The sequence below is a fragment of the Ziziphus jujuba genome, chromosome 7 (genome assembly GCF_031755915.1).
Source record: "Ziziphus jujuba cultivar Dongzao chromosome 7, ASM3175591v1".
NCBI classification, from domain to species: domain Eukaryota; kingdom Viridiplantae; phylum Streptophyta; class Magnoliopsida; order Rosales; family Rhamnaceae; genus Ziziphus; species Ziziphus jujuba.
In genome coordinates, this window is record NC_083385.1 from 16,647,804 (window position 1) to 16,673,816 (window position 26,013).

General features: G+C 33.6%; 5 protein-coding genes across 9 annotated transcripts; 3 read left to right on the top strand and 2 right to left on the bottom strand.

Moving 5' to 3' along the window:
- Positions 1-657: 657 nt before the first annotated feature.
- LOC107425295 (anthocyanidin 3-O-glucosyltransferase 2) lies at positions 658-2,468 on the bottom strand. The gene is given in 2 exon segments (XM_016035272.4): positions 658-1,126; positions 1,128-2,468. Coding segments are annotated over 2 exon segments (1,485 nt in total). The 5' UTR covers positions 2,294-2,468; the 3' UTR covers positions 658-807.
- Positions 2,469-3,964: 1,496 nt separating this feature from the next.
- LOC107404873 (NAD-dependent protein deacylase SRT2) lies at positions 3,965-10,277 on the top strand. 2 transcript variants are annotated; one of them, XR_003054087.3, is made up of 11 exons: positions 3,965-4,154; positions 4,459-4,501; positions 4,603-4,843; positions 5,007-5,072; positions 5,814-5,859; positions 6,745-6,905; positions 6,998-7,127; positions 7,754-7,909; positions 8,984-9,111; positions 9,757-9,878; positions 9,969-10,277. XR_003054087.3 is itself a non-coding variant. In XM_016011868.4 (11 exons), the coding sequence occupies exons 1-11, from the start codon at positions 4,110-4,112 to the stop codon at positions 10,020-10,022; spliced, it is 1,170 nt and encodes a 389-aa protein (XP_015867354.3). In that variant the 5' UTR covers positions 3,966-4,109; the 3' UTR covers positions 10,023-10,277. The 2 variants fall into 2 exon arrangements, 1 of the variants encoding a protein (XP_015867354.3); XM_016011868.4 differs by having other exon boundaries at positions 3,966-4,154; positions 9,779-9,878.
- A 1,375-nt stretch (positions 10,278-11,652) lies between these two features.
- Positions 11,653-14,274, bottom strand: LOC107404875 (RNA polymerase II transcriptional coactivator KIWI). Of its 4 annotated transcripts, XM_048479912.2 has the most exons (4): positions 13,952-14,274; positions 13,340-13,410; positions 12,073-12,095; positions 11,653-11,998 (listed from the first exon to the last, which is right to left on the bottom strand). In XM_048479912.2, the coding sequence occupies exons 1-2, from the start codon at positions 14,184-14,186 to the stop codon at positions 13,355-13,357; spliced, it is 291 nt and encodes a 96-aa protein (XP_048335869.1). In that variant the 5' UTR covers positions 14,187-14,274; the 3' UTR covers positions 11,653-11,998; positions 12,073-12,095; positions 13,340-13,354. The 4 variants fall into 4 exon arrangements, 3 of the variants coding, with proteins under 3 accessions (XP_048335869.1, XP_024924615.2, XP_015867356.2); XM_025068847.3 differs by lacking the exon at positions 13,340-13,410 and having other exon boundaries at positions 12,073-12,129; XM_016011870.4 differs by lacking the exon at positions 13,340-13,410 and having other exon boundaries at positions 13,952-14,263.
- Positions 14,275-17,916: 3,642 nt separating this feature from the next.
- LOC107404874 (psbP domain-containing protein 2, chloroplastic) lies at positions 17,917-20,509 on the top strand. The gene is made up of 4 exons (XM_016011869.4): positions 17,917-18,341; positions 18,480-18,635; positions 19,306-19,708; positions 20,165-20,509. The coding sequence occupies exons 1-3, from the start codon at positions 18,030-18,032 to the stop codon at positions 19,564-19,566; spliced, it is 729 nt and encodes a 242-aa protein (XP_015867355.2). The 5' UTR covers positions 17,917-18,029; the 3' UTR covers positions 19,567-19,708; positions 20,165-20,509.
- A 712-nt stretch (positions 20,510-21,221) lies between these two features.
- On the top strand, positions 21,222-25,624 carry LOC107404878 (amino-acid permease BAT1 homolog). Its single transcript, XM_016011873.4, has 7 exons — positions 21,222-21,875; positions 22,088-22,270; positions 22,863-22,982; positions 23,081-23,272; positions 23,509-23,814; positions 24,196-24,378; positions 24,934-25,624. Exons 1-7 carry the CDS (start codon positions 21,774-21,776, stop codon positions 25,423-25,425), a joined length of 1,578 nt encoding a protein of 525 aa, XP_015867359.2. The 5' UTR covers positions 21,222-21,773; the 3' UTR covers positions 25,426-25,624.
- Positions 25,625-26,013: the final 389 nt, after the last annotated feature.

Below are 26,013 nucleotides of genomic sequence, written 5' to 3' on the forward strand. Positions count from 1 at the left end.
TAAAAAAATTTGAAAGTGTGAAAAAAAAAAAAAAAAAAAAAAAAACAACAACAACAACAACAATGTAAATGTAAAGTAATATATTTTTGTATTCTTTTATTTTAAAAAACATATATTCTGATTTTTTTTTTAAAGGAAATAACAATTTTTTTAATTTTATTTTGGGTTTTGATAAACATAGATAAGTCTAATTTTAAATATCTAATTATAATCATATTAAAGAGTATCAAATTTTTTAAAATACTTATTTTATTCCACAGTCTAATCAATAAATCAGATTATCCTAAACAAAACGATGACATATATATATATATATATATATTTTATTGAATGGAGGTGGAGATTGAAGATGAATCTTCAATTATAAGATGAGCATAAACACCTACTAAAACCTTTGCAAACCATTAAAGCCCTAAATGACATCTATCCATATACCTTCTATTGAACTGCCATCCATCCAAATGCCTACTAGCTAAATGACACCTATCAAAATGTATATGCACTAACCTCAAAACTAAGTTAATTTTTACACAAATGCCATAAAAAGTTGCAATTGTATGTAACATTCTCTCTTTTATTATAGATATAGATTATTTAGAAATGCCAAAATAAAAGTTATAGAAAATTCTCTTGCGTAATGATAAGAGAAACGTTTCTTATTATCTTTATTGAACAACAAGAAATCAAATGGAGCATTACAGATCATAGTACGTTTCCATACAATACATTCTCTAATTTTCAACTATAAGGAAAAAAAAAAAAAAAACTGTCGTCCAAACAAAGATAAAATAAATTAATGCAGATGGTTCATGGAGTATTGTTGATTACATCATTAATCAAACGACCCAAGGAAGAGTAAGAAGATCCTCCGTCCATCACTGCCTTTCTACTCTTTTCCCTAAACTCTTTTGCTCTCTTCCTTAAATCACTATCCTGCTCCATCAACCTTCTTATTTTTACCTCTATCTCTTGGGCGCTCACAACCACCTGATCCTTCTCACTATTGAAAACCATGGCATAGTCCAGTTTAATATCCACAGCCAATCCCAGCTCCTTTACCAACTCAAACGCATTCAATTGTTGCTCGGCGTACAGCGGCCACGTGGCAATTGGAATTCCACCATAAGCTCTCCAGTATAGAATTCCACCCGCAATGTGATACGAATCCTCCTACAGCCGGGTGGGACAAGATTGCCACCTGTGGGGCCCATTTTATGATCTTCCCCTTCCCAGCCGTCCGATCAAGAAACTCTTTGACAAAGACTTCCATGGACTCGGTGTACTCGCCATTTGGCCTACTATCCGTGGCACTTGATGGTCGCTGACGTAGGGACCACAGGAACCGTGTTCCGCTGTTCTCGAGCGCATAACCAATCTCTTTCACCTGACGCTCATCAAAGCTTCCCACGTTCCCAAAGCACAAGAACAATACAGATGAATGGGGTTGATCATCGAGCCACCTGATTACATCTGAGCCGTTGCCATCCCCTGCTGACGCCACGTGGCTATTATAACCAGTCAGGTTTATGGAAGGACCCACCGAATACACAGGAGGGAATTGGTCATGATCGGATAGAAAATTAATAGTCTTAGGTTCCAACTCCAAGAATGTATTTACGATAATACCCTTGGCTTTTCTTATCCTTCTATGATGATTCAGGAAAAATGTACACGCAGCTTTGTCCAGCACCGGTTCGGGGAAAGTCCGAACAGGAACCGGGTTGACAAAACTCGGCAAGACTAACTTAGCATCCGGGTCATTGTTCAACTCGGCTGGGTTTATGCTTTCCTCATAACGAAGTGCTTGGAGATGGAACATAAGTCCTGTGAAACCCGCACTCACAGTGAAAAAGACGTAGCTAGGGACCCTAAATTCATTCGCCACGTCTATCATGCATGAGCAAAGCTGATCGATGACAAAACCCGCGAGTCGAGGCGGCGAGTCATCATCGTCGTCGTTATCGGCTTCATTGGACTGGATAAGTTTGGAGACAGCATTTTTGACTTGTGGTTTTTGGTGTTCCATGAATAGACTGAACATCACGTTATGGTTGGTTTCTGTAAATGCGTGGTCGGATTGGAGAGCGATGAAGTTGATACGCTCGGATACTGGTGAGGCAGCGACGAGGGATTCGACGTAGTCTCCGAACTTGGGGTCGAATTGCGGCTTCGTGACGAGCATGGTGATGGAAATACGATCATCTTGAGAGATGAGGAGTTTTGCAAACTCAATTGTTGGTGTAAGGTGGCTCCAGAAGGGAAAAGGGATGAACACCAATTCTGCTTTCTTCATTTTTTTTTTTTTTTTTTTAAAGAATTTGATATTGACCGGAGATAACAATATTGAAGTTGTGCCTGGTACTAGTATCAGTTATTAGTTACATTTATGTATATACATATATATAATATAGTTGATATTTAATTAGTGTCCAATTAATAATTGCTTGTGTACATATTGTTTTCTTGAAAATTAAGTCCCAACAAAATACTTGCCGTATATCTGGTGCTGTTATTTGGTCAACGTGCCAATTCACTAACTTTGTTAATGTGATTAAAATTTTCCCCGAGGTATGCCAAATTGACCAAGAAAAAATAAGGATGTTTTGATAAATATATTATATATAAAGCCGGCAACAACTATGGCCGGCCCAGCCAGCCGAAATTGCAGTTTTACTTATTAATATGCTCTTCAATGTGCCTGCGAGGCTTCTTGGATTAAGTTTGTTATGTTTTGAATTTAAGAGAAATTTCCAACCACTATTTAGTCATAAGTACTTTTCAGTCTCAATATAAAAAAAATCTAATATACTTCTGAATAATATTTGAAACGTACTTGGGTAAAAGAGAAAACTCTCTATGACTCTGTGGTAGAATTGTTTTATTCAAACAGGCGCATGCAAGATGAAATTAGCTCATCATTTGGCCACAGCACAAGACCTATACAGATTAAGGAATAATCTAATATGGTAACAAGGTAGTATGCAAATTTTTCCCCGAATGAAGGGGCTTGATCATCAAGCCACTTGCAAATGAGATGTCATCATACACATATAAACAGTAGTTAGAGATGGAGATTGAAAAAAAGAAAAAAGAAAAAGGACAAACTAATTATTGAGTCGTTGTGCAGCAGTACAAACATTAATATATCATTTTTTTTTATTGAATAAAATATCATACTATTACATAATATGTTTATTAAATTTATTATTTAATAATATATATCAAAATATTATTAATTAAAACATTTATATAATCTATATAAAAATAAAATAAAATTTTAAATGGATATTGAATTAAAAAAAATTAAATCAACTAAATATTATTTTATTATTTATTATATTATTTGAATAAATAAATTTAATAAATATTTTTATAATTTTAACAGCTAAAATATTTTTCAAATTTATTTATTAATTAACATAAAACTAAATAAATATATTAAAATATAAACTAAATAATATTATAATATAAATATTTTAGTGATTCTAATTTTATTGGCTTATCAAATATCAAATATGATAATTACTATTTAGAGAATAACTTTAAACCACAGCGAGCGATCCGTACTTCCTATCGTGCAAAGTTTACTTTTTTTTTTTTTTTTTTTTTTTTTTTTTGGGGTGAATGAGTTCAAGGTTTGTTAACTTACCTATGATCAAAGAAAAAAAAGCTGTTAACTTTGTATGCTATAAAAATTAATGATAATTTGATAATTAATTAGTAATAAAATATCAAAAATAAGGAGAGGAGATTCCACTTTTTTATGTTATTGGTAGATTCCACTCTCTTCTCCTCCTTCCTTGTTTAGAAAATTTTGCCTAATTTTTTTTTGTTATTTCAAAAAAAGATTTTTTTTTTCTTTGGAGAACAGTTTAGAATGTTATTAAGAGACAGATATATATATATATATATATAAATTTTTTTTTTTTAAATTTATAATTTCCAAAAATTTAAAAGAGGAAAAAAAAAAAAAAAAAAAAAAAAAAGAACAAATGGTTGAGAAGTGATCAACGTCTCTCAAGGGTGGGACGAAAACACCAACCGCCAAACGTCGATATTACAGAACAAAAAGAGCCGACGCGCGTCGAAGAAATGTTCAGACCAGAGAGATGGCAATGTTCATGCGCTTGCCTTCCCGCCAACCCTTCGTCTTGGTCAGTTCCCAATTCTCATTTTCCCTTCCCACTTTCTGATTTCTCAATATTATCTATTGCTCTCTCCTTGCTCTGCTATTTTCTTTCTTTCTTCTCTGAAATATATGTATGATATATGCATTGAAATTGTCTTAACACGTTATGGAATTTTTCTGATTGGGTTCGAGTATTTTGTTAGGATTATGAGTGGAGTTGAAGTGGGTACTAGTTGGAAAGTTATCCCAAATTTTGCTTTCCTTTTATTTTTATTTTTTTCCTCAGTTGGAAAGTTTTTGATGCCAAAATTGTTTCTTTGAATTTGCAGACTTCCAGAAATGGAGGGGGATTTCTGGGGAGTATCATGAAAGGCAAGTTTGGTTATGCTTATGCTGTGTGTTAATTGCTTCAGTATCGAAGAATGCCTTTCTTTTCTACTTTTGCAGCTAAATTACCATTTTGTGGACTGTAGATTTTATCATCCACTCAGGTGGATTGAATTGGCAATTATGGAGCTGCAGGAAAAGGGTCATTTCTTTTCCTGGTTGTGTGAAATCTATGCAGACATCTTGTCGAATTTCGTTCCCGACTAACTCATCAGGAAAGGAAGGGAAGGTTGCTTCTAACTTTTTGAGGGACAAGAAGTTGGTCCCTGATGCAAAAGCTCCTAGCTTGCAAGATGTTAACCTTTTGTATCAATTTTTCGATCAAAGGTTAATTTCATAATATCCATATTTATCTTGTATTGTAGTAATTTACATGTTCAATGTCACTTATGAAATTGTCTTCTACTATGAAAATTTGCTCATTCCATGAGATTATTATGTCTGAATTTTTGACTATGTTACTTTTTTGTATCTGTTTTTTGTTGTGCAGTACCAAGCTCGTGGTATTGACTGGGGCTGGAATGAGCACAGAATGTGGAATTCCTGATTATAGAAGGTGCTGTCTCCTCTTTCTTTTGTCCATTAAGCTTGTGAGATTTACAATTATTTTCTGCGTTTTACAATATTTTTTTAATGTGCCATATATATATATATATATATATTTGTGTAGCTAGAAGAATAAGACTTTGGATAATAATTCTACTGAAGTTGCTTTCACAATGTGGTTGCAAATTTTCGAAAAAGACTGAAAATAGTTGTTTGTTTCTTGTTTAGTAAATTATCTAATTCTCCAGTCTAACGCTATGTAATTTAAGTTTGTGTTGTGCAGAGGCTTTTTAAATCATATGAACTTTTTTTTGTTGTACTGCACATTTATTCTTTGCTGTCTTAAGTCTTATCTGGCTATATTGAATTTTTGGCCATTTAGTTATATGTCAAGAATTACCATTTTCTTATGCAGGAAATACATTATATGCTTGATAGTTTCTCATATCCAGTTATATTATTAAGGCTGAATAAGGTGCCAAATATACTGATAGGTTGTTTTGAAGTTCGGTTTTATGTTCAATTAAGTATCATGCACTCAATTGGTCAGACAATTAGACCATATGTAAAAATGATTGATGTTATCTCAGTTAACTCATACTGATACTTCCTTCAAAATTTTGGAAGAATTTCTGGATTTATATATTTAAAACAATAGAGTGCTCATGTGGCATAATATGTTGTGTTGATATCTATTTTCTTTTTCTTTTTCCTCTCTTCTGAGTATTAGTTTTGTTTATCCATGTTGCAGCCCAAATGGAGCTTATAGTTCTGGCTTCAAACCGATTACCCATCAGGTGATTTGAAGGCATGTGCTATAATAACTAGCTCCAATCATTTTTTGTTTTACACGAGAAGGCTTAAGTTTAATATTTGAGGTTCTATGGAGAGGGGTAAGACTAAAGGAGTGTAACCTAGGTTCAAAATATAGGACCCAACAATGGTTAAATTCTAGTAAATTGAGATATTTACCAAGTTAACCATATTATGGGCTAAGTCAACACGAGTAGGAGCTAAATTTGGCAGCTGATATTATCTTTTTAAACCAGTGGCTTAGTAAAACAGGATATATTAATCTATTCTTAGTGACATAGTATATATTGATAAATGTCTGAAACTGCTTTTGTTTATTCGCTTGGAAAATGCCTGCAATTGTTTTATTTGTTTGAATAGGAGAAAGCGAAGTTAACAGTTAGATCGTAGATCGAGATGGATGATTGTGTCTTTGATATCAGGCTGGCATTAGACAATTATCTTCTATAGTATGCTCAATATGTACATTCTTTAGTTGTTTTACCTTCTCACAAATAATAGGGAGCTATTTTCCTTTTGCAATTCGGCTTTTTCCTAAACCTAAAGTAAGTGCCAAGTACAGTATGGTGGAGATAATTTTGTTCAGGATATGATCTAGGAATACTACACATCATGCTTGCCCCCATGCTTTTGAATATAGGAGCAGGAACATCATTATCTCGTAGGCCTTCTATCATTCCTTCTTTTTATATTAAATTTATTGCATTATCAATCTCTGTTAGAAATGAGAAAGTTCAATCCTTACATGTTTCTTTTCTATTTTCTGTTAGTTTGCCAAGCTAAATCCATCGTACATAAGCAATTACTCTATATTTGTTTTCAAATCTAAATGTCCATTTCAAAGTTATATTGTGGGATTCCATGTACAGGAGTTTCTCCGTTCAAGTCGAGCTCGTAGGCGGTATTGGGCAAGAAGTTATGCTGGCTGGAGACGATTCACTGCAGCAAAGCCTAGTGCTGCTCACACTGCTTTAGCATCTCTTGAAAAGGCTGGTCGGATTAAGTTTATGATTACACAGAACGTTGATAGGTTAGTAGTAAGCCTCTGTTGTCACTCATTTGGACAATCTGCATCTGTAAAACTAGAGCAGTAGAATTATATTTCTGACTATCTTGTTTCAGGCTTCATCATCGTGCTGGTAGCAATCCACTTGAATTACATGGGACTGTTTACTCTGTGGTTTGTTTGGATTGTGGTTTTTCTGTATGCCGGAATCTGTTTCAGGACCAAGTGAAGGCTCTTAATCCAAAGGTTGCTCTTAAGATGTGTATTCTTCAAAGAGAACTGTCAAATTTTCTTATTTGGTTTTATTGGTTATTTTAACATTATTAATTTGTCAATGCTTAAGAAGTCAGATTTTGAACTCACCTTTGATTCACAGTCTTGAATAGAATAGATCTTTCTATTGCTGTTTGGTTGTAGGAAAGAAAAGATTTTGAGGATAGAAAGGTCATGTAAGTGAAATCAGGGCAGCAAGGTGGAACAGAGTGGCTAATGTTTGAGGTTTAAAGTAAACAAGGAAACAACTTGGATTTTACTGCAATTTAAGACATTTTTCTTATTCTTTCTATATGGAATGGGAGCTTGTGAGACATATTGTGGCCTCTTAAGCTTTATTGGTTAGATCATGCAAACTCATATACGATAGTGGAAGAGGGATCGGATAATTTCTCAGCATAACATTTGGGCAAGTGCATAAAGTTTGTTTGTGGGTTTGAATTCCAATCTACTTGCTGATAGAGACCACATGCATTATTTAAGTTATTCCATGAGCAATAGCAACTGAAGTTTATTGTCTATTCGATCATTTTTTCATTCTTAATTGCGTAGTTGTAATTGTTGCCTTATTAAGTAATTAAGAAATGGTTTCACTGCAGTGGGCAGCAGCAATTGAAAGTTTGGACTACGGCAATCCTGGATCAGACAAGAGCTTTGGCATGAAACAAAGGCCTGATGGTGACATTGAGATTGATTGGGAAGAGGATTTTCACATACCTACTTGTCAAAAGTGCAATGGAGTACTTAAACCAGACGTAAGATATCCAGCCTCATGAGTTAGAAAGTTTTGGATTATAATTTGAGGATGCTCATTTATCCCAAGTCCTTATCAAAGTTGTTGCTTCCTCATGCTAGTAGCTGATAGTGACGCTGAAAAGTGAAAAAAGATAATCAGTAGCCCTGCATTCTTTAGATTTCTTTGTTATGAGAATAGCAGAAGTTGAGCTCTTACTTTTGTTTAGGCACAATGAATAGATTGCAATCTTCTGTCACTACAGTGACCTTATCATATTGTCTGTTTAACTCTTTGATGCATATGGTTATTAGAAGCTCCCAAAGGTGGCATGACATTGTGTTGGGGAATACATTTTACGTGCTTCTATATTTGTATGCCTTTCTGTTTCACTGTGTGTGTTTTCTGACAGCGCCGTAGATCCGACACTCAAGGTTCATGAATTCTGTATGCTGTAATGATGAGCTTTTAATACACTTGTATGAGATGACTATTACACTATTTTTTGCACATGGATTCATGAGCACCTATGACTATATATTTTGAAATTGCATGTTCTCTTTGAAAACAATAGCATGGAAGAGAAATTAGGGGGTTCTCAAATCAGGATTAAGGCACATACTGTTACTCGGTGGTATCCACCAAAAGAAAATTGTATGGATGCTTGTAATGATCATATAGATGTTAGAAATATATGTGTTAATTTATCGAAAAAGTTATTATATTTTTTCATTTCAGTATGGTTTTTATATATTTGAATATTGCATTTTAATTTTTTATTTATCTGTCTCATAGGACTCCATTGTAAGATATGGAAATGCGAACTTTTCAGAAGCATTATTGGTTATTGAGTTTCTAACTTTTTTGAACTTAACTGTTAATCTAATTGAGACACTTGATACATTGCTTGGTTGTTATCGAGATGAGGGTGTCTGTATCAATCAACTCATCTATGTGGGTCTCACTTTTTCCTCTAATTGTTGGTTGTTTTCCATTGGCATCCATCTTCACTCAACAATATTGGAACTTATCTGATATATATGTAAGTTGGAAATGTATTTCTAATGCAGTTTTCTTGTACATGATGGCTATGAAGGTTGTCTTCTTTGGCGATAATGTCCCCAAGGATAGAGCTGATAAATCAGTTGCAGCTGCCAAGGAGTGTGATGCTTTTCTTGTGCTAGGATCATCTGTAATGACCATGTCTGCATATCGGCTTGTCAGGTGCATACCCTGTTTCCTATGTATCTTCCACAAGTGAGATAAAAGTCTTAAAATTTTCAATCAACACAGTAAACTGAATAAGTATAACTGAACACCTTGCACAGACAACATCCTTTTCTATTCTCCATTGAACTTGTTTTGTTAGCCAAGTAAATAGATTACACATAAATAGTAGTCAAGTGACAATTTCTTGTGGTTTACCTGTCTGATGGATCATACTTGCTCTTAGCTTGATTGTATCGCTAAGGAAATGATCAGTTTTTAAGTTTTAACTGGTTAGTTCTGTAGATTTTTGAAATTGTATAAATTTTGTTGTAGTTATAACGGTTTGAATATTGTGCGACTACAAATCTATATTCCTTACCACCATCACATTTTATTGGAGTGTGAAAATGGTGTCTTGGGATTTTCTTTCAGCTTTAGACGATAGTAGGGGTGAATATGGGGTTTCTTATAAAGTGAACTAGATCAAGTTACGGCAGATAAGAATCTAGATGTGATTGAAGGCTTGTTCTCCAACCAAAACTAAAGATGGCGGGCAAAGCAGCAAAAAGCCTTTTTTCTTTATCGATATATAAATATATATATTTATATATGTATATATATAGGAATGCTAATATATTTTCCCAATGTTGAGTTGTTTAGGCTTTTGATCTCGGTCTTACAGGGCTGCGCATGAAGCGGGTGCTGCAACTGCAATTGTGAATGTTGGTGTGACACGAGCAGATGATTTTGTGCCTCTGAAAATCAATGCTCGATTAGGAGAGGTATAGGCATTTTGCTAATAGAAGCTCAAGTTTGCAAAATTTGGTGTTGGCTTTGCATATTTTAATGCAATGCTTTTGTGTTTGTTACAGATCCTACCAAGAGTGCTTCACTCTGGATCCCTCAGCATACCTGCTGTCCACTGAAATATATACAACTCTCAGGTTGACCTAACCTGGAACTAATGTCAATTATTTCATTGACAAGTAATTTTTTTATTTTTTATTTTTCAATGAAAACCAATGATTTTATTTCCTTTCTGTTATAAATTCTTAGATTTTTTTTTAATTTTGTTTATTTTTTATTGCTTATCAATTATTAAACATTAGATTGCTTCAAGTGTAATTCAAGGGAGAACATTTTTGGATATTACAACTCGTGAGGAAAAATTATTGTCTTTTTGCTTATGAGTCTGACCAATCAATGCTTGTCTCTTTGCTCCTGAATTCTCGTGAGTTGTGACATGAACCAATTTTATTTATTTATTTATTTTTTTTTATATTGGAGTCGGGAAATTCGTGGACTTTGCTTCCTTTAAAGGGTGGGGTTTTTCTTTTTTACAAGAAAACCGATCAGTACCATTACCCAAATTATTGTTGGCCCAAAAATAAACTAAATTGTTATTTTTGTTATTATTTTTGGGTTAGCTATCCAAACCAATTCAAACGGGTTGGACACCAAGGGATGGAGCAAGTAGTAGGAAGGTTCTATCATATCTGTTTGTGGGAGTTGAATCCCAATAGCCTCGCATTGCACCTTGATGTAGATCCCGTATGCCGTCATACACTGTGGGGGAGGGAGATTGGGGCAGCCGTGCAATGATGGGTTGGATGTGATATGGTTCCCATGAAGATTGTGAACAGCCATGGATGCTAATGGTCGATAGTCCCTAAATCTTTTGGACCGATGATATTTACCAAAAAGTTTATTTTTTATTCATAAAAAAAAATAAAAAAAATAAAAAAATCAAACGGTTGGTTTTAACATGGCCTGTGTAATATATGCATCTAAATAGCATTGCAATTACGAGAGAAGTTATTTATTAAGTGATAGATTAATCATAGTCCATAATATGTCGTGGAACATAAAATAATAAAGAGTATTTTTGCATGTTCCATAATATACTGTGGAATATGTTTCACCAAATATTCGGTAGGCAATTTCTTTCACAAATAGCACTCCTCTATAAATGAAAAATTTTATGTCTGAAAATCAGTTTAAAATTTTGACAAACAAAATGATTTGGGTTTGGTTAAGCGGCTGGCTAAAATTCTCTTGGATAAAAATTTAGGCTCATTAAATAATCATTTTGAAAGCGATATCCAAAGAAAAAGTTTCTGACAACTCGAGTATTTCTAGAAATTTAAACCTCCTTAACTCATTTGTAACGTTAACAACGATTTCTAAATTAAAATTCATCCGCTAGCTCGAAAAGTTTTCTTATAAAATAACAATTGGTTTATAAAATAAATCCACTTTTTATAAATTGTTCGCACCTAAAAATTTTATATTTTGAACAAAACTTTTTTTTACTTATTTTGAATATGAAAAATAAGACACTTTGTAAGGACATCAATTTAATTATTTAACAAGTATAAACAAAAGCCTCGGTGGTGTTTCAAGACAAGTGAAAATAAAAAAGCTCAATTACAAAGTACATGAGGACTGGCATGGCGTTAAGTAACTGTAGGAGATGATGGTGCTACTACCAGGTAAAAACAGCAGCCAAAAAATGTAAATCTAACATTTCCAACAAACTATGGCGTTAAGTAACTGTGAGCATGGATCATGTATGGATTACTGCATTATAGACTAGCAGAGATAAAAAAAACATCCTACAAATTATGTTAAGAAACTGCTTAGTTTAGTGATGCAAGCTCTGAAGCACAAAAGGAAAAGCCCTATTAATAAAGTTTTGGACCCTATAAGCATATATATAATATATCAACAAAAAGTTTCAATTCTAAACATTAAAAACACCATAACCATGGATCAAGAGTATTTAGCAGCCTTAAAAAACACCCCAGAGGCTAACATATTCTCCATATCCATTGACTCTGATTTCCTAGGATTCATTAACCACCTGGTCAATTTCTTCTATATTATCCCGCAGAATGTTCCACTGCAAAACAAAATGCTAGATGAGTAAAACACTCCCAACAAGTGTGGACAAAGTAAAAGTGTCAAGGAACATACCTGATCCATGGTTAGTGAGATTCCTGAGAAAGAAGGCAAACATAGTTAATCCAGGTCCTAATTATAAACAGGATCAAAAACATAATTGGAGAGCCCTAAGCTTGTCAACGACATGCATAATGAGCTAATTCCCTCTATGTCAAGGAACAATATTAAATGTGCGATCAACCAAAAGCCAAACCATAGTACAAATTATTGCGTGCAGTAGGTGATGCTTGATAAAACTAAAACTCAATTATAAATGCTGAATGATGAACATTTACCAGAGACACATATCCTTACATTTTCAGATATACATGCCAAACAAACTTTTACTATTTGCCTGAGTTTCCCACAACTTTTAATTCTATAGCAGGGCATTTTTTGTTTTTAAATTTCAATTCATCAGCATACCATATATATATATATATATATTTTCCTGAATTTAGTGAAAAATATGAACATTATTTTCGGATCACAAACCAATGTAGCCTGAGCTTTTCATGTTGAAGTAACTAATAACATAAATACAAATTAACTAATAACTAAAGTTCAGGTTGTAAAATTCACCGCTGCAATAAAGATTTATATTTGTAAGCAAAAGGTGAATAAATTCGAATTCTTTGATAATTGATAATATTTGATGACCAAAATTAAAATACTGATAATTTATTTTGAGGTGGCTATTGGTGGTCCAAGACTAGTAGCAACAAGAACTATAGTTGATGAACAATATATGAAACAATGATGCAGCACTAATAACCAAAGGAATGGTATTTTCTTATGGTGGTAAGTTTTGTTGCTAGTAGAGGTTGTAGCAAAAGTAACAGATAATGATAGATAAAAACTATTAAACAATCAAAAAATAATAAAAACTAGGATGGTTTCCTACTCTTCACCAATCCAACCTACATTTATCTGTCACTCTCCAATGGAATGTCAAGGAAACTTTATTTCTCAAAGCAGCTTTAGCAATTACACATACAAATCACACCCTGACATTAGAGCTAAAGCCCACAACCACAGAGTCCTCTAACAATGTCTCTATGATGAGAAGCAACACAAAATTGTACGTTGATCTAACAATGGTTTCTGTTGAAAGGTATACATGCCCTGTAAACTTTGAAAGTCTAAATTCTAATAGTTCTTCCGGATGAACAGGCAGAAGCACTAACGCGAAAATGCAAAAAGAGCAACCCAATCAAAAGATTTGGAAGCTGCATATAATTTACTAATGCTCTACATAAGAAATGTACACGGAATGCTCGTGTTTATTTCCATCTTTTACCTTTCCGTTAGCCAATCACCAAACTATATCAGAAACATGAACCCTCAAGCACCAATCCAGACCCAAGCATACTACGAAAAGTAAACAGCTCCAATCACAGTTTCGAAATATCAGTAAATTCAGGCTCCCAATTAAGCATGATATATGAAAACAATTAGTTCAATTCTGTTTGTGAAGATGGATTTTTTGAGAAATTAAGAGAATTAAGCAAAACTAAACAGCGAATAGGAAAGTTTTGCCTAATTCCCATACAGTTTCCTAACCTTCTCCAAGACCTTTCTTCTCTGCCGTGAGCAACTATCTATATCTCCATAGAAAGCAATGTTTGGGGATTAGAAACGACAACTATCCGACCCCAACAAACAGGTCTCACTACTTCCTATGAGTCAAGCTCTGCTTCCATAAATAAACACCATTTCTACAAATGATAGTTTGCTTCAACTACAGCACTCATCTTCTTCTTCAAACAAGCAAAACAAGAAATCATAGAAAAATAGAATAAAATAAAACAAAATTTTGCAAGTAAACCCTAAACCTCCAAAGCAAAGATAAAGGTGGAGAAGCACAGTAAAGAAGCAGAAAAAGAAGTAGAAGTAGAAGAAGAAGAAGAACCTTTCTTTCCAGGCAATTCCTTGCCGTCCTTGACGTAGAATTCGCGAATGTCGATCATAATCCTCCCTTGGAAGTTCCTGACCTTGACTCTCCGATTTTTTGAAAGGTCGCAGACAATGATTTCGTCGGAATCTTCATCGGAGCTCCTCTTCAGGTTTTTCTTGGGAGGCGCGTGGCCCTCCGAGTCGCCGTCCGACGCGCCTTCCTCGTCTTTTCTCTTTTCCCTCCCCGACATTTCGTTTTCTTTACTTTTTATTTTTATTTTTATTTTTCTTATTTTTTGAAATTCTTTCTTCTTCCTCTTCTTCTTCTTTCTTATAAGCTGTGTCATTCCCACAGAGCTGCTATGTGCAACGCTAAACAATGCCTTACTCAGAAGCCCAAGCGCGAGTCTCAATATTGGGCCTTTATTCGTTAGCCCAATGATGGTACTACTCCATATGTATACACCTCTCATACATATAAATACCATGTGTGTAATATAATATATATATATATATATACACACAACACTATACCATATTCACCCGCACCACAAAACCAAATTACTTGTAATTAAATAAATAAATAACCAAATTAATTAAATGCTTCAATCAAAAAACCAAAAAAAAAAAAAAAAAAGAAAAAGAAGCTAAATGCTAAATAGTCATTTACTCTTTTTTTTTTAAATAAAATAAAATTAGGATTATATAGATCTTTAGATTAGTCAAATCCAACAATCAAAACAGGAACAAGAGAGATCCATTGAAGAAGATCTTCTTCTTCCTTTTTTAGAATAAAATGAGGATTTAGACAAAATCAATGAAACAGAAGAGATATGAGTGAATAGAAAAAAAATAAATAAATAAAGGATAAATTCAGAATAGATAGAGTGAATGAAAAAAAAAAAAAAAAAGAATGAATTCCACTTTAAAAAAATACGCTATAAAAATAGATCTGTTTATGAATATTATAAATATAGATATAAATGAAAATAAAAAAAATTTAAAGTTATAAATATTTTTTTAAAAAAAATCCTCCTTTAGATTGAAAAGCTTTTTAGTTAATAATTTTTTAACTATAAGTTTGATTTTATTTAATTTTAATTTATAAATTAAATAATTGATTAAGTTAAGTTAAATTTTTTTATTATTTTCAACTAGAACAAAAACCAGAGAAGAATACAGCATAGACCCTTGATGTAGAACAGAGAAAACAAATAGAAATAAAGAACACAAAACTTGTATTTTCATTCTGTTTTGCAAAAATGAACTCTATTATCTAAACCTTATATACAAAACTAATACCTCTAACTTAACCAAACAAAAGAGAACCTGAACCCACCACATAACCAATTTAATAACTGAAACAAATTATATTACCTCTTAATATAAGTTTTTTGGTTTCTTAAAACATATTATAGTTGCTGAGATTAACATGCCAGACAAGGAAAGGATCTGCTTTCTTTTAATCGTTTGTTCTTCTTTTTAATCTTTGTTCTTCTCTGTCATGCCTAGTAAAAACTATGAGTCGATTTGATTAGAAGGCAAGGTGATTAGCAGCATTGTTCTAAATTAGAATCACTACGCAAACTTGAACTTAGATCCTCTGTCCCATTCCCCTGTCTCTTTCCTTTCCTTATTTCTTTTTACAAAACCTTCATCCAATGATGAATATAGGAAACTGGGGGAAGAAAAGCACAAAATACATGTACATAATTAAGTTCGGCTCTTAGCAGTGCTCTTGCATGCACGTGTGCTTGTATGTTAGTGTTTTCATATATATATATATATATATTATACTATACAAATCATTTTATAGGTATGAACATATTCAATCATTTGTAAATATACAAATTATTTTATAGGAACGAACATAATCAGTCATTTGTAAAAATAAAGCAACAACTAGTAAGACACATGAAATAAATAACCATCACAGGATTTAATTAACGTTGTTTTTGTAACTCCAAATTCTTGTTTAAGAAACTTGGAAATAATTATGATTATGAGGAGTTGATAGGATGATATTTGGTGATGAAGTGAAGAGGAAGGAAGCGAGGAAAACAAAAAAAGCAGCAAACCCGGTTAGAGATTTTTTCTTATATTTGATCGGTGAAATTACTATTTGATTCTTTTTTAATGATATGTAAGTCTAGAAGTTCATGCCAAACAGTAAAAAAAGGGTTTTCATCTGGTTTTAGAGACCGAAATAGTGGATTCTTCAAAATTTCCATTAATGGTGCCATGCTTTTGCTAATTAAGTTTGTAATTTCTTCAAATTAATAAAAATCATCATCTCTTTATTTGTCTATGGATGTAGATAATCTTGATCGAACCATGTAAAATTTTTGTATGTTTTTCTCTCTCTCTCCTCTTATATTTATGTGTTTGTCTTTTTCTTTCTAGTTTTTTTATTGGGTTTATTATGAAATCATTTATTGCATCTATATTTATTTATTTGTGGACTGATTGTGGATTGTTTGCTACTTGTGGATATATATATTGTTTGCTTTACACAGATTAAATCTCTACAATTAAGCTAAAGAAATATTTCCCCATATCTCTCTGTGAATTCAGTTCTCTAAGATCTTTTTACTTGAATTTTTTGCTACAACATCTCTAGAGACCTCCTTCCTCTTCGACCAAATTACTTGCATGTCTTTCGAACTTATTGATAATTCTCCCCATAGCAAATCCATCTTCGTAGAACAATCATTCACACTTTTGAGATTAGCAAGCCACTCTCTGGCTTCCTCGGCCCTTGCCCAAAACCACGAGTCCCGTGTCAAAACTCTCAAACTTGTTTCTCTTTTTATTTTCTTCACCGTTTACGGTTGTTTTCTCATTCCATCATTTATCAAAAATCTGATGCCTCCCTTCTCTTCCATGCTCCAAGTAATGGCCGTTGATTTTGTGCACACCTGAACCATAGTACAATGCAATGTCCAATGGCTCAACCAGTGGCTTGTAGAAATGGGAAGCATTAATCCATTATGCTCTCTTATGGAAATTTAAGGCAATTCGTTGTGTTCCAACATGTTGATCACCTTGTTCCAACAGGCTGCAAGCTTGTGCCTGTTCATGTTGAACTATGTGACCTCATTTTTGATGACCCACTTTGCTTGAAGGAACAATAGTACCCCATCTGATCATTGGATTCATCGCAGGATGCTTTAAACCACTCCAATTCGGCTCTGTAGGCCGTAATCTTTGATAAACTAATGGCATGGTTAACACTATTCAGGTTTGGTGTATGACCCAATCGCCTTGCCATCTTTAAGCATTCTTTTGCTGGAGTGGCAGCTGGATCCTACATGGTTGCAACAAACAAACTAGTCGACCATTATTATGTACGATTTCCTTTCGAGAAGGAAATATTAGGGGGTTTGGAATTTTATATAATATTTTTTTTTTTCCCTCTTAGGACAGTTTAAAAATAAAACAAGAATGTGAATAAACGGTAAAATGTCCTATATTTATGATATTATGGCATATTTGGAAATGCCTTTAGTGCTCTAATAAATGCTTAAAATTTTTTGATTATATTTGGTTAAAAAAAATTAAAAAGTACTTCTTTTTTATTTTTCATAAAAATTAGGCACTAAAGATACTTTTAATGAAAGCACTAAGATTGGAAAAAAAATAATTATTACTTTTCTGAATAAATGTTTCAGGTAGAAAAAAAAAATTAGTCATTCAATGCATTAACTAAAATATTAAAAATATCAAAAATAAATTTAAATATGTTTTATATTATATATAGTTAAGTATTCGATGATTTATTTTATAAAGCATTTACCACATCTACAAAACACATCTTATTATTTTAGATATTAAAAACGATTCGGTAAAAAAAAAAATTGATTTGAACTGTAATTTATAAATTTTATTTTCTAAAATAATTTTAATTTTGAAAATTATGTGTTCGATTGTATACGAGTTATAAATGACTGGCCTCATACTTGCATTTAAGAGGCCAAAAAAAATTATTTGTTTTTAAATAATAAAAACAATAATAATGAGGAGCGGTTGACGATGAAAGGCTAGTGAAGGAGGTCATCCTTCTTCCTCTTCTGGGCTTCCCTCCTCTGTAAACAATGGCCTTGCAAACGTGCTATTCACTCTCACACATCAATCTCTTCAAACCCACATTCTCTTCGCCCACAACCCTCTTCTCAAATTCACTGCCCAAACCTTTTGTGTATCAGAGATTCAGCGAACCTCAAAGAGAAACACTCCCATCAATTTGTTTGAGCAAGAGGGAGCTTGGCCTCTCTGCTTTATCACTTTTCTTGCATGGGTTTTTGCCAAATTTGCCTAGCGCAATTTCAGCTGAAAAATTGGAGCTCGAGAGGTACACTGATTCCAAGGAGGGTTTTACCCTCCTCAGGCCCTCCTCTTGGATTAAGGTTAAGTTTTTCAAGATTGTTATCTTCTTTTTTCTTTTTCTTTTTCTGTGTATGTGATTATATCAAGATTGTAGCTTTTCAGGTGTTGTTGGAGGATTTTTATGTGTAAATTTGGTTGGTTATTGGATGAATTTTTAGGTTGATAAAGCAGGGGCAACTGTTCTGTTTGAAGAAGAAAACAAGGGGAGTAACAATGTTGGGGTTGTGGTGAACCCAGTTCGTCTTAAGACCCTTGGAGAGTTTGGCAGTCCTCAATTCGTTGCTGATAAACTTATACAAGCCGAAAGGCGCAAGGTAATGTTATGCTTAAATGATGCTCTTGATGGGTATTGCCTAACTCTCCCATGAATTGAATGAATGTGAAAAGAAACATGTAATAACATTCTGTGTCAGTTTTATGCCCTCTTGAGTCTTTGTAAAACAAAATAATAAGAAGGAAATTCACACAATAAAGTAGTTTTGTGTGAGAAAGTTATAGAATGCCTTTCTAGTACTTTCTTCATGTATAGTAAATTCATATCTAAGCAGGAAAAACAGGAAATTTCCCCTTTAATTAGGCATGTATTAGGTATACTATATCCTTTTTCAGTTTGATTTTCTAATAACATTCTGGCTTTGCATATTGATTGCTTAGGAATAATATAAATGCTTCATACCAATTGAGTGAAAAGTTGAAGGAATTTATCTAGATGATTATGGCAGAGAATGCATTTCTATTTTCGTTGACTTTTCTGATTGTTTGGGAAGTTAGTAAGGATGGGGATGCTTTAGAAGTTGATGGCTATCCTTTTAGGATAAAATTCACAATGGTGTCCAAGAACTAGGGCAACTCACATACAGTTTTGATTGATAAGCTGCAATTGCTGTTCTCCTTAAGGCCATGAAGATGTATCAAATACATACTACATGCTTTTGTTTTTATGGAAAGTTGAAAGATATATTCATGACTTTGCTCAATATCCAGGAAAGTACAAAAGAGGCTGAGGTGATTGGAGTCACTGAGAGATTAGGTCAGGGAGGCTTGCAAGTGTATGAGTTTGAATACAAGGTTGATAGCACTAGAGGAGGGATGAAGAAGATATTTTCAGCAGCATTTGTTGCCTCGAAGAAGCTTTACATCCTAAATATTTCTCACTCAGACAAACCAGAAAGTCCACTTGACACCCATACAAGATCAGTGTTGGAGCAAGTTCTTCATTCATTTGACTCGGCACCAGTAATATAATATGAAAACCAATTCTTCTATTGCAATGATCATTTCTATCATTCTGCTTGACACATCAAAGCCTAAATACCATATGAATGCAACTCATTTGTTTTGTGCCAATCCATACTGAAGCAAGGATATAAGAAGGTTGCTGGTGAAGGTAAGGGGCATTAGAAACCACAATAAAAATGAATTATTTCCGGATTTATTTCCGCGTTTTTTCTGGTGTTGAAACAGCAGTCGTTAATTGGTCATTTGAGACCCAAATGTGCGGATCTTCATCTTATGATTTTGCATTTTAGTGCATCCATGTGTGTGTCTGTGATACCATATATACCTACTTGACCTCTTTATTTATTTATTTATTTTTTTTATAAACCTATACCTACTCGACCTTGTTTGACCTTACCAAATCATTTTGTATGCAGATCCATTTTGCTTGATTAGTGATTAGTCCATGAGGATAGAGGCTCTGAATCATGACAAGAAATCACTTTTGACCTTACCAAAGCATTTTATATTTTGATCCACTTTGCTCCATTAGTGATTAATCCATAAAAGGGTCTAATGATGACAAATAATCATATTTGACCATACCAAATTATTTTGTATGCAGATCCACTTTGCTCCATTAGTGATTATCCATATGAGGGTCTGAATCACGACAAGAAATCATTTTGCAAGGCCTAATCATCCTTTCGAGTTAGGTGAATAGCATGATCAGGAGCCTCAACAACTCTCAGTTTGTATACATCTTTTTTATTTTTTCAATATAAATTCTGAAGAAGTTTCATGATTATGCTCTTCAGCAGATGCTTGCATGCTGCTTCTAAGTTGAACAATGTAAAGCTAGGTTTACAGGCATTTATTTCTCCTTCCAAATACCAAAGCATTGTGATTTTTCATATTGACATTGCATTTGTTTTAGTTGAGATTATTATCAACTCGCAATATCCAGATATGTATCCCTGCCATTTGATTACAGCGAATATACTAGAAATGGATAAAATAAAATAATAATTTGGCTCAGCTTGTGGAAACTGTTGGGATGCTAAAGTTCATTCCTTTTGCCTAAAGTACTAGCATGGTCAGGAGATATTGTACTCAGCTGTCTAAACTCTAAATTGATGATTTCTGAGCTTTTTGCTTTTTTGGATCCGTCTTTTTGTTGGCCGATTGACCATTAATCAGGGGAAAAATATTAAATTATAGAAATATGATAAGCTGCAGTTGACGACTTTATTATACAAGTGCAACAGGTTATTGCTGTTTGACTAGTATTATATGGATCCTCCTAAACCCTTTTTATTCAGTTTTTCAAATTGCTTTTTTTCTTTTTTATTATATTATTATCAAAATTTGAAGACTATGAGAGGAGGGGGAGCAAAAAAAAAAAGACTACTTTTCTTTCCTTAAGGTCGCAGAGAAAACAAGGTAACTTAAAAATAAAAGAGCGAATTTTTTTTGTTTTAAAAAAAAAAAAAAAAAAGGAAATCTGAGTTCAAAAATGCCCTTTTTGTATTCTTCCTTATGTCTGCTTCCGAGGATAAGAAGCAACCTTTATGTATTTTCTTTTCTTTCTTTTTTTCTTTTTTTTTAATGGTATAATTAATCCAAGTTGCTAAGATGGTTTTTACGTGGATGAATATGCAACAAGTACACTATTAGTCTATTAGAGAAATACTTCAAATATTCTATGATAGACAGAGTCCAACCCTGAGATAGCTATACAGTCTCCTTCTTTGACGGGAAATCTCTTATTCAAAATCAAGGAAATCTTTAAAATACTAAAGAAAAGTCAAAACTGTTGAAAAACGGGTGTGCAATTGTATCATGTTCACATGGAAGTCGGCTCTCTTTGTAAAACATTGCCTACTGAAAAAAAAATAATAATAATGAAGGAGGCAACTATGTGCTTGTCTGGGATGCAAACTGGTGTGAAATTGGAAAGCTTGAGATGACTTCAGATAAATAGTTTTGTTGGAGGCAACCAATAACGAAAATTCAAACTTTGCAAGGGGGGTGTGAACTTTGAAATGCATCATCAACTTGGTTTTCCCGAAAAGCAGGACTTTCTGAAAAACTTGAAAAGAAAGTGATATAAAAGCATTCTGTGTGCTTGGTCAACTCCACCACCTCTTCCTCCTCATCCTCTCCACTTTTGAGTTGTTTATGGAAAAACACAGTTTGAGCTAAATTAGTGATTTAAACCCCTGCTGATTTTAATGGGGCAAAACCAACCGGAGATATTGGAAATCCCAGAAATGGATGCTGGGGAGAAGCGGCTCAATGAGTTGGGATACAAACAAGAGCTCAGAAGAGAAATGGTATCATTCTTGATTTGAATTCTCTGTCATATGTTTCCTTTTCCTTCCTATTTTTCGGTATTCTATATTGGTCTGCTGTAATTATGTTCCTTGTTCTTTGATTAAGTAGTAGATACTATTGATAGTTTTTCTTTAGTGGGAGGTGTTTGATATTTCCATATTTTCCTTTTTGAATATTACTGATTGGGTATTTTTTATTTGATGTGTTGCAGACCCTCTTTAAAACTCTTGCAATATCATTTTCAACGATGACACTTTTTACTGGGATTACACCCCTATATGGTTCAAGCCTTTTATATGCAGGTCCTGCAAGTCTTGTGTGGGGATGGGTTGTAGTATCATTCTTCACCTGGTTTGTTGGTATTGCTATGGCCGAGATCTGTTCCTCTTTCCCGGTTAGTCTTTACCCTATGTCTGCTTGTTATTATATTTTTGTATACTTGTACGCTTAAGATATATATCTGGATCACAATTCTGAATTGTTTTTACCTACAGGTTAATTTTCTTACATACAAGTTAAGTAATGTGCTGAATATTTCATTCATCTAATTTTTTAAGTAATGTGCTGAATATTTCATTCATCTAATTTTTTACTTGTATTTTAATATTTGTTCATTATCCAAAAGCATAGTTATTAAAGCATAAATGAATTCTAAAAGAAAGGAAATATAGTGTTATGGATGCTTGAGAAAGTATTGAAATTTCACTTCCTTTAAACAATGCACATACTGATTTGCAGCTGGAGTTTACTCGGGCACATAGTAAATAGCCCTCATGAAACCTACTCTTAAGATATGTAATTGATGTAATTTTGCTATTTGTTGTTAAAACAGTTAAAGGAAATTTTAATATGTACTCTTTAACCCAGCAGTTCAACGAAACATCTTTACAGAATTGATCTCTAAAAGAAAGTTACATTTATGTAAATGCTATGCATGTTACTGGCTTTGAGTTTGCTTAACTTTCATGTAATTGTAATTTAAACAGACTACTGGTTCTCTTTACTTCTGGGCTGCCCATTTAGCCGGCCCCAAATGGGGTCCATTTGCATCATGGTGCTGTGCTTGGCTTGAGACCATAGGGCTAATTGCTGGGATCGGCACTCAGGTATCAGTTTTTTTCTGTTTTTTTTCTCGAAGAGAGAAAAGAATACATGAATTAATGACATCTAAAATGGATTTAAACTTCTTTTACTGGTTCTGAAGGCATATGCAGGATCACAAACACTGCAGAGCATCATTTTATTATGCACTGGCACCAACAAAGATGGGGGGTATTTTGCTCCAAAATGGTTGTTCTTATGCATGTATGCCGGCCTCACTATCATATGGGCTTTTCTCAACACATTTGCATTGGAAGTGATTGCCTTAATCGATGTAATCTCCATATGGTGGCAGGTATAAACTGAACTTTACAACTTAGTCCTCTTGATTGCCTTCTCTTTGAGAAAATGCTATATTTAGTGCAACCACATATTCATTTATATCTCATGGGTATCATCATCACGTACAAAGTAAGAATAAAACTAGGAATGTTAAGTACTGCAATTATATAGATGATATAAAAATAGAAATAATGGTGAAATTCCATTAGAAGTGCATGTAAAATGATGGCAGTTTTTATTCTTTGGCAGGTAATTGGAGGGTTAGTTATTGTCATAATGCTCCCCCTTGTAGCAATGACTACTAAGTCTGCTTCTTACGTGTTCACACAATTTCATATGTCACCAGAGTCAACTGGAGTATCAAGCAAACCATATGCAGTTATTCTATCCTTTCTTGTCAGTCAGTATTCACTGTATGGATATGATGCTGCAGCACATCTAACTGAAGAAACCAGAGGTGCTGATAAGAATGGTCCTATAGCAATTCTGGCCAGCATCGGGATCATTTCAGTTTTCGGGTGGGCTTATATCTTGGCCCTTACTTTCAGCATTCAGGTTTGTTATTCTCATGCTCGAATTTGTAATTTAGGGTGTTTTGAAGCCGAGAGAAGACATATAATACAGCATTATATAATAAACCTATGCCTATATACTCCCTGTCATCAATTCAAAAAGTTATAATGGTTGCTTAGTAAATTTGAAATCTTTTTCACTTCCACAAATCGTTTTGATAAAAACTCTGCATTTGAATGTTTTAGTAGTGGTCATTTGGAGCTTTTTCTAGTTTGGAAAATTTATATTTCTATGATGAAAGTTTTTTGGTTTTATATGTTTTCATCCTTGGGATATAACTCAGGCTTTAGGGAGTGAGGTAGATTTGGGATAGATCTTACAATCAAACATAAACTAATCTAATATGTTTTGCCTTTCATTCAGGATTTTAGCTACCTGTATGATCCAACAAATGAGACTGCGGGAGCATTTGTGCCAGCACAAATTATCTACGATGCATTTCATGGGAGATATCATAGCGCTACTGGAGCAATCATTTTGCTGTTCATTATATGGGGTTCATTCTTCTTTGGAGGTCTTTCAATCACTACTAGTGCGGCCAGAGTGGTGAGTATCCTTTTTCTTCTTTTTCACATCATCCAAATCCTTTTCTATCATTTTGTTATCTTCAGATGATTAGGTTGATCATCAACTTACTTTATGACTAACTATTTGCTGGTGGAGGCAAATTACATTCATCTTCACTGATCAAAACCTTCTAAGAACAATGAGTTTACAATACAATTTCCTGAAAGGTTTTGCACTTCACAAAATGCTGGAGTTCATTGATTTTTAGAATGTTATATAGTATATTTCAAATATCTATGATGAAATGCATAGACAGAATACGATACTTCTAAGATGAAGTTTTGTTTAATCCAATATGGTTAGAATGCCTTAGAGGTCTTAAACAGTTCAAATATTTCTTATTTTCTTTTTAAAATTAGTTTTAATTTGTCAAAATACAATGTTGTGTGTCTCAATGTGTATGTTCATATGCATGCATGACTCCGAGGCTTTCATTCATTTTCATAATATATTTTTCTAGTTATATTTTCTTTGGGCATAACTTTACATTTACTATTTTGTAATATCAACTCACTGTGATTTGGAATGCTTAAGGTATACGCTCTATCAAGAGACAAAGGCATTCCATTTTCGTCTGTATGGCAAAAATTGCACCCAAGATACAAAGTTCCATCCAATGCAGTGTGGCTTTGTGCTGCCATCTGCATCCTGCTTGGACTTCCAATCTTGAAAGTCAATGTAGTCTTCACTGCCATAACTTCCATATGCACAATCGGATGGGTAGGTGGCTATGCAGTTCCAATCTTCGCAAGACTGATAATGTCTGATGAAAATTTCAAGGCTGGACCTTTTTATCTGGGGAAAGCAAGAAGGCCAATTTGCTTGGTGGCCTTCCTATGGATTTGTTATACCTGCTCTGTCTTCCTTTTGCCAACCTATTATCCAATCTCTTGGGATACATTCAATTATGCACCTGTTGCTTTAGGTGTTGGATTGGGTCTGATAATGCTTTGGTGGGTGTTGGATGCAAGGAAATGGTTCAAGGGACCAGTTAGAAACATTGATATACAAAATGGAAAGGTATAATATTCTTCAACATGGAATAAAAAAAACAAAGATCCCATTTATTTGTTTGATTACCTGAGGAAATTTGTCAGAATTTTAATTACCTATCAATATACATAGAAGTTTTTTTTTGGTTTCTTATACATATTCTATTTGTGAGGAAATTTGTCAGAATTTTAATTACCTATTAATATACATAGAAGTTTTTTTTTTTTGGTTTCTTATACATATTATATTTGATGAGATTACCATGTCAATGCTGCCTACTATGATTAGCACGAAACAATTCGCATTCTTTTAACCGTCTGCTCTTCTCTGTCAATGTCTAGCAAGAACCTATGAAGTTGGTCAGAAGGCAAAGGTGATTAGCATTGTTTTAAATTAGAATAATTACAAAAACCTGAATTCAGATACTCTGTCCCACTCCCCTGTCTCCCTTCCTTTCCCTTATTGCTTTCACAATGAACAAAATTAATCATCCACTGATAAATATAGGAACTTGGTAGAAGGAAAGCAGAAAGTCCATGCCTATATTTGAGTTCAGTTCTTGAGCAGTGCTTTTGCATGGCTTCTTGTGTGAGTGTGCGTGTGCTTGTAAGTTTGCTATAT

Coding starts and splice junctions, on each gene's coding strand:
- LOC107404873 (XM_016011868.4), top strand. CDS start 4,110: ATGGCAATGTTCATGCGCTTGCCTTCCCGCCAACCCTTCGTCTTG. Junction 5,860..6,744: donor TCAAACCGATTACCCATCAG/GTGATTTGAAGG, acceptor TTCCATGTACAG/GAGTTTCTCCGTTCAAGTCG. Junction 7,128..7,753: donor TGAAGGCTCTTAATCCAAAG/GTTGCTCTTAAG, acceptor GTTTCACTGCAG/TGGGCAGCAGCAATTGAAAG.
- LOC107404874 (XM_016011869.4), top strand. CDS start 18,030: ATGGCCTTGCAAACGTGCTATTCACTCTCACACATCAATCTCTTCAAA. Junction 18,342..18,479: donor GGCCCTCCTCTTGGATTAAG/GTTAAGTTTTTC, acceptor ATGAATTTTTAG/GTTGATAAAGCAGGGGCAAC. Junction 18,636..19,305: donor TACAAGCCGAAAGGCGCAAG/GTAATGTTATGC, acceptor CTCAATATCCAG/GAAAGTACAAAAGAGGCTGA.
- LOC107404878 (XM_016011873.4), top strand. CDS start 21,774: ATGGGGCAAAACCAACCGGAGATATTGGAAATCCCAGAAATGGATGCT. Junction 23,273..23,508: donor TAATCTCCATATGGTGGCAG/GTATAAACTGAA, acceptor ATTCTTTGGCAG/GTAATTGGAGGGTTAGTTAT. Junction 24,379..24,933: donor CTACTAGTGCGGCCAGAGTG/GTGAGTATCCTT, acceptor GGAATGCTTAAG/GTATACGCTCTATCAAGAGA.
- LOC107404875 (XM_016011870.4), bottom strand. CDS start 14,186: ATGTCGGGGAGGGAAAAGAGAAAAGACGAGGAAGGCGCGTCGGACGGC. Junction 12,096..13,951: donor GGAATTGCCTGGAAAGAAAG/GTTCTTCTTCTT, acceptor CTTCTTTCTCAG/GAATCTCACTAACCATGGAT. Junction 11,999..12,072: donor TCTCACTAACCATGGATCAG/GTATGTTCCTTG, acceptor TTTGTTTTGCAG/TGGAACATTCTGCGGGATAA.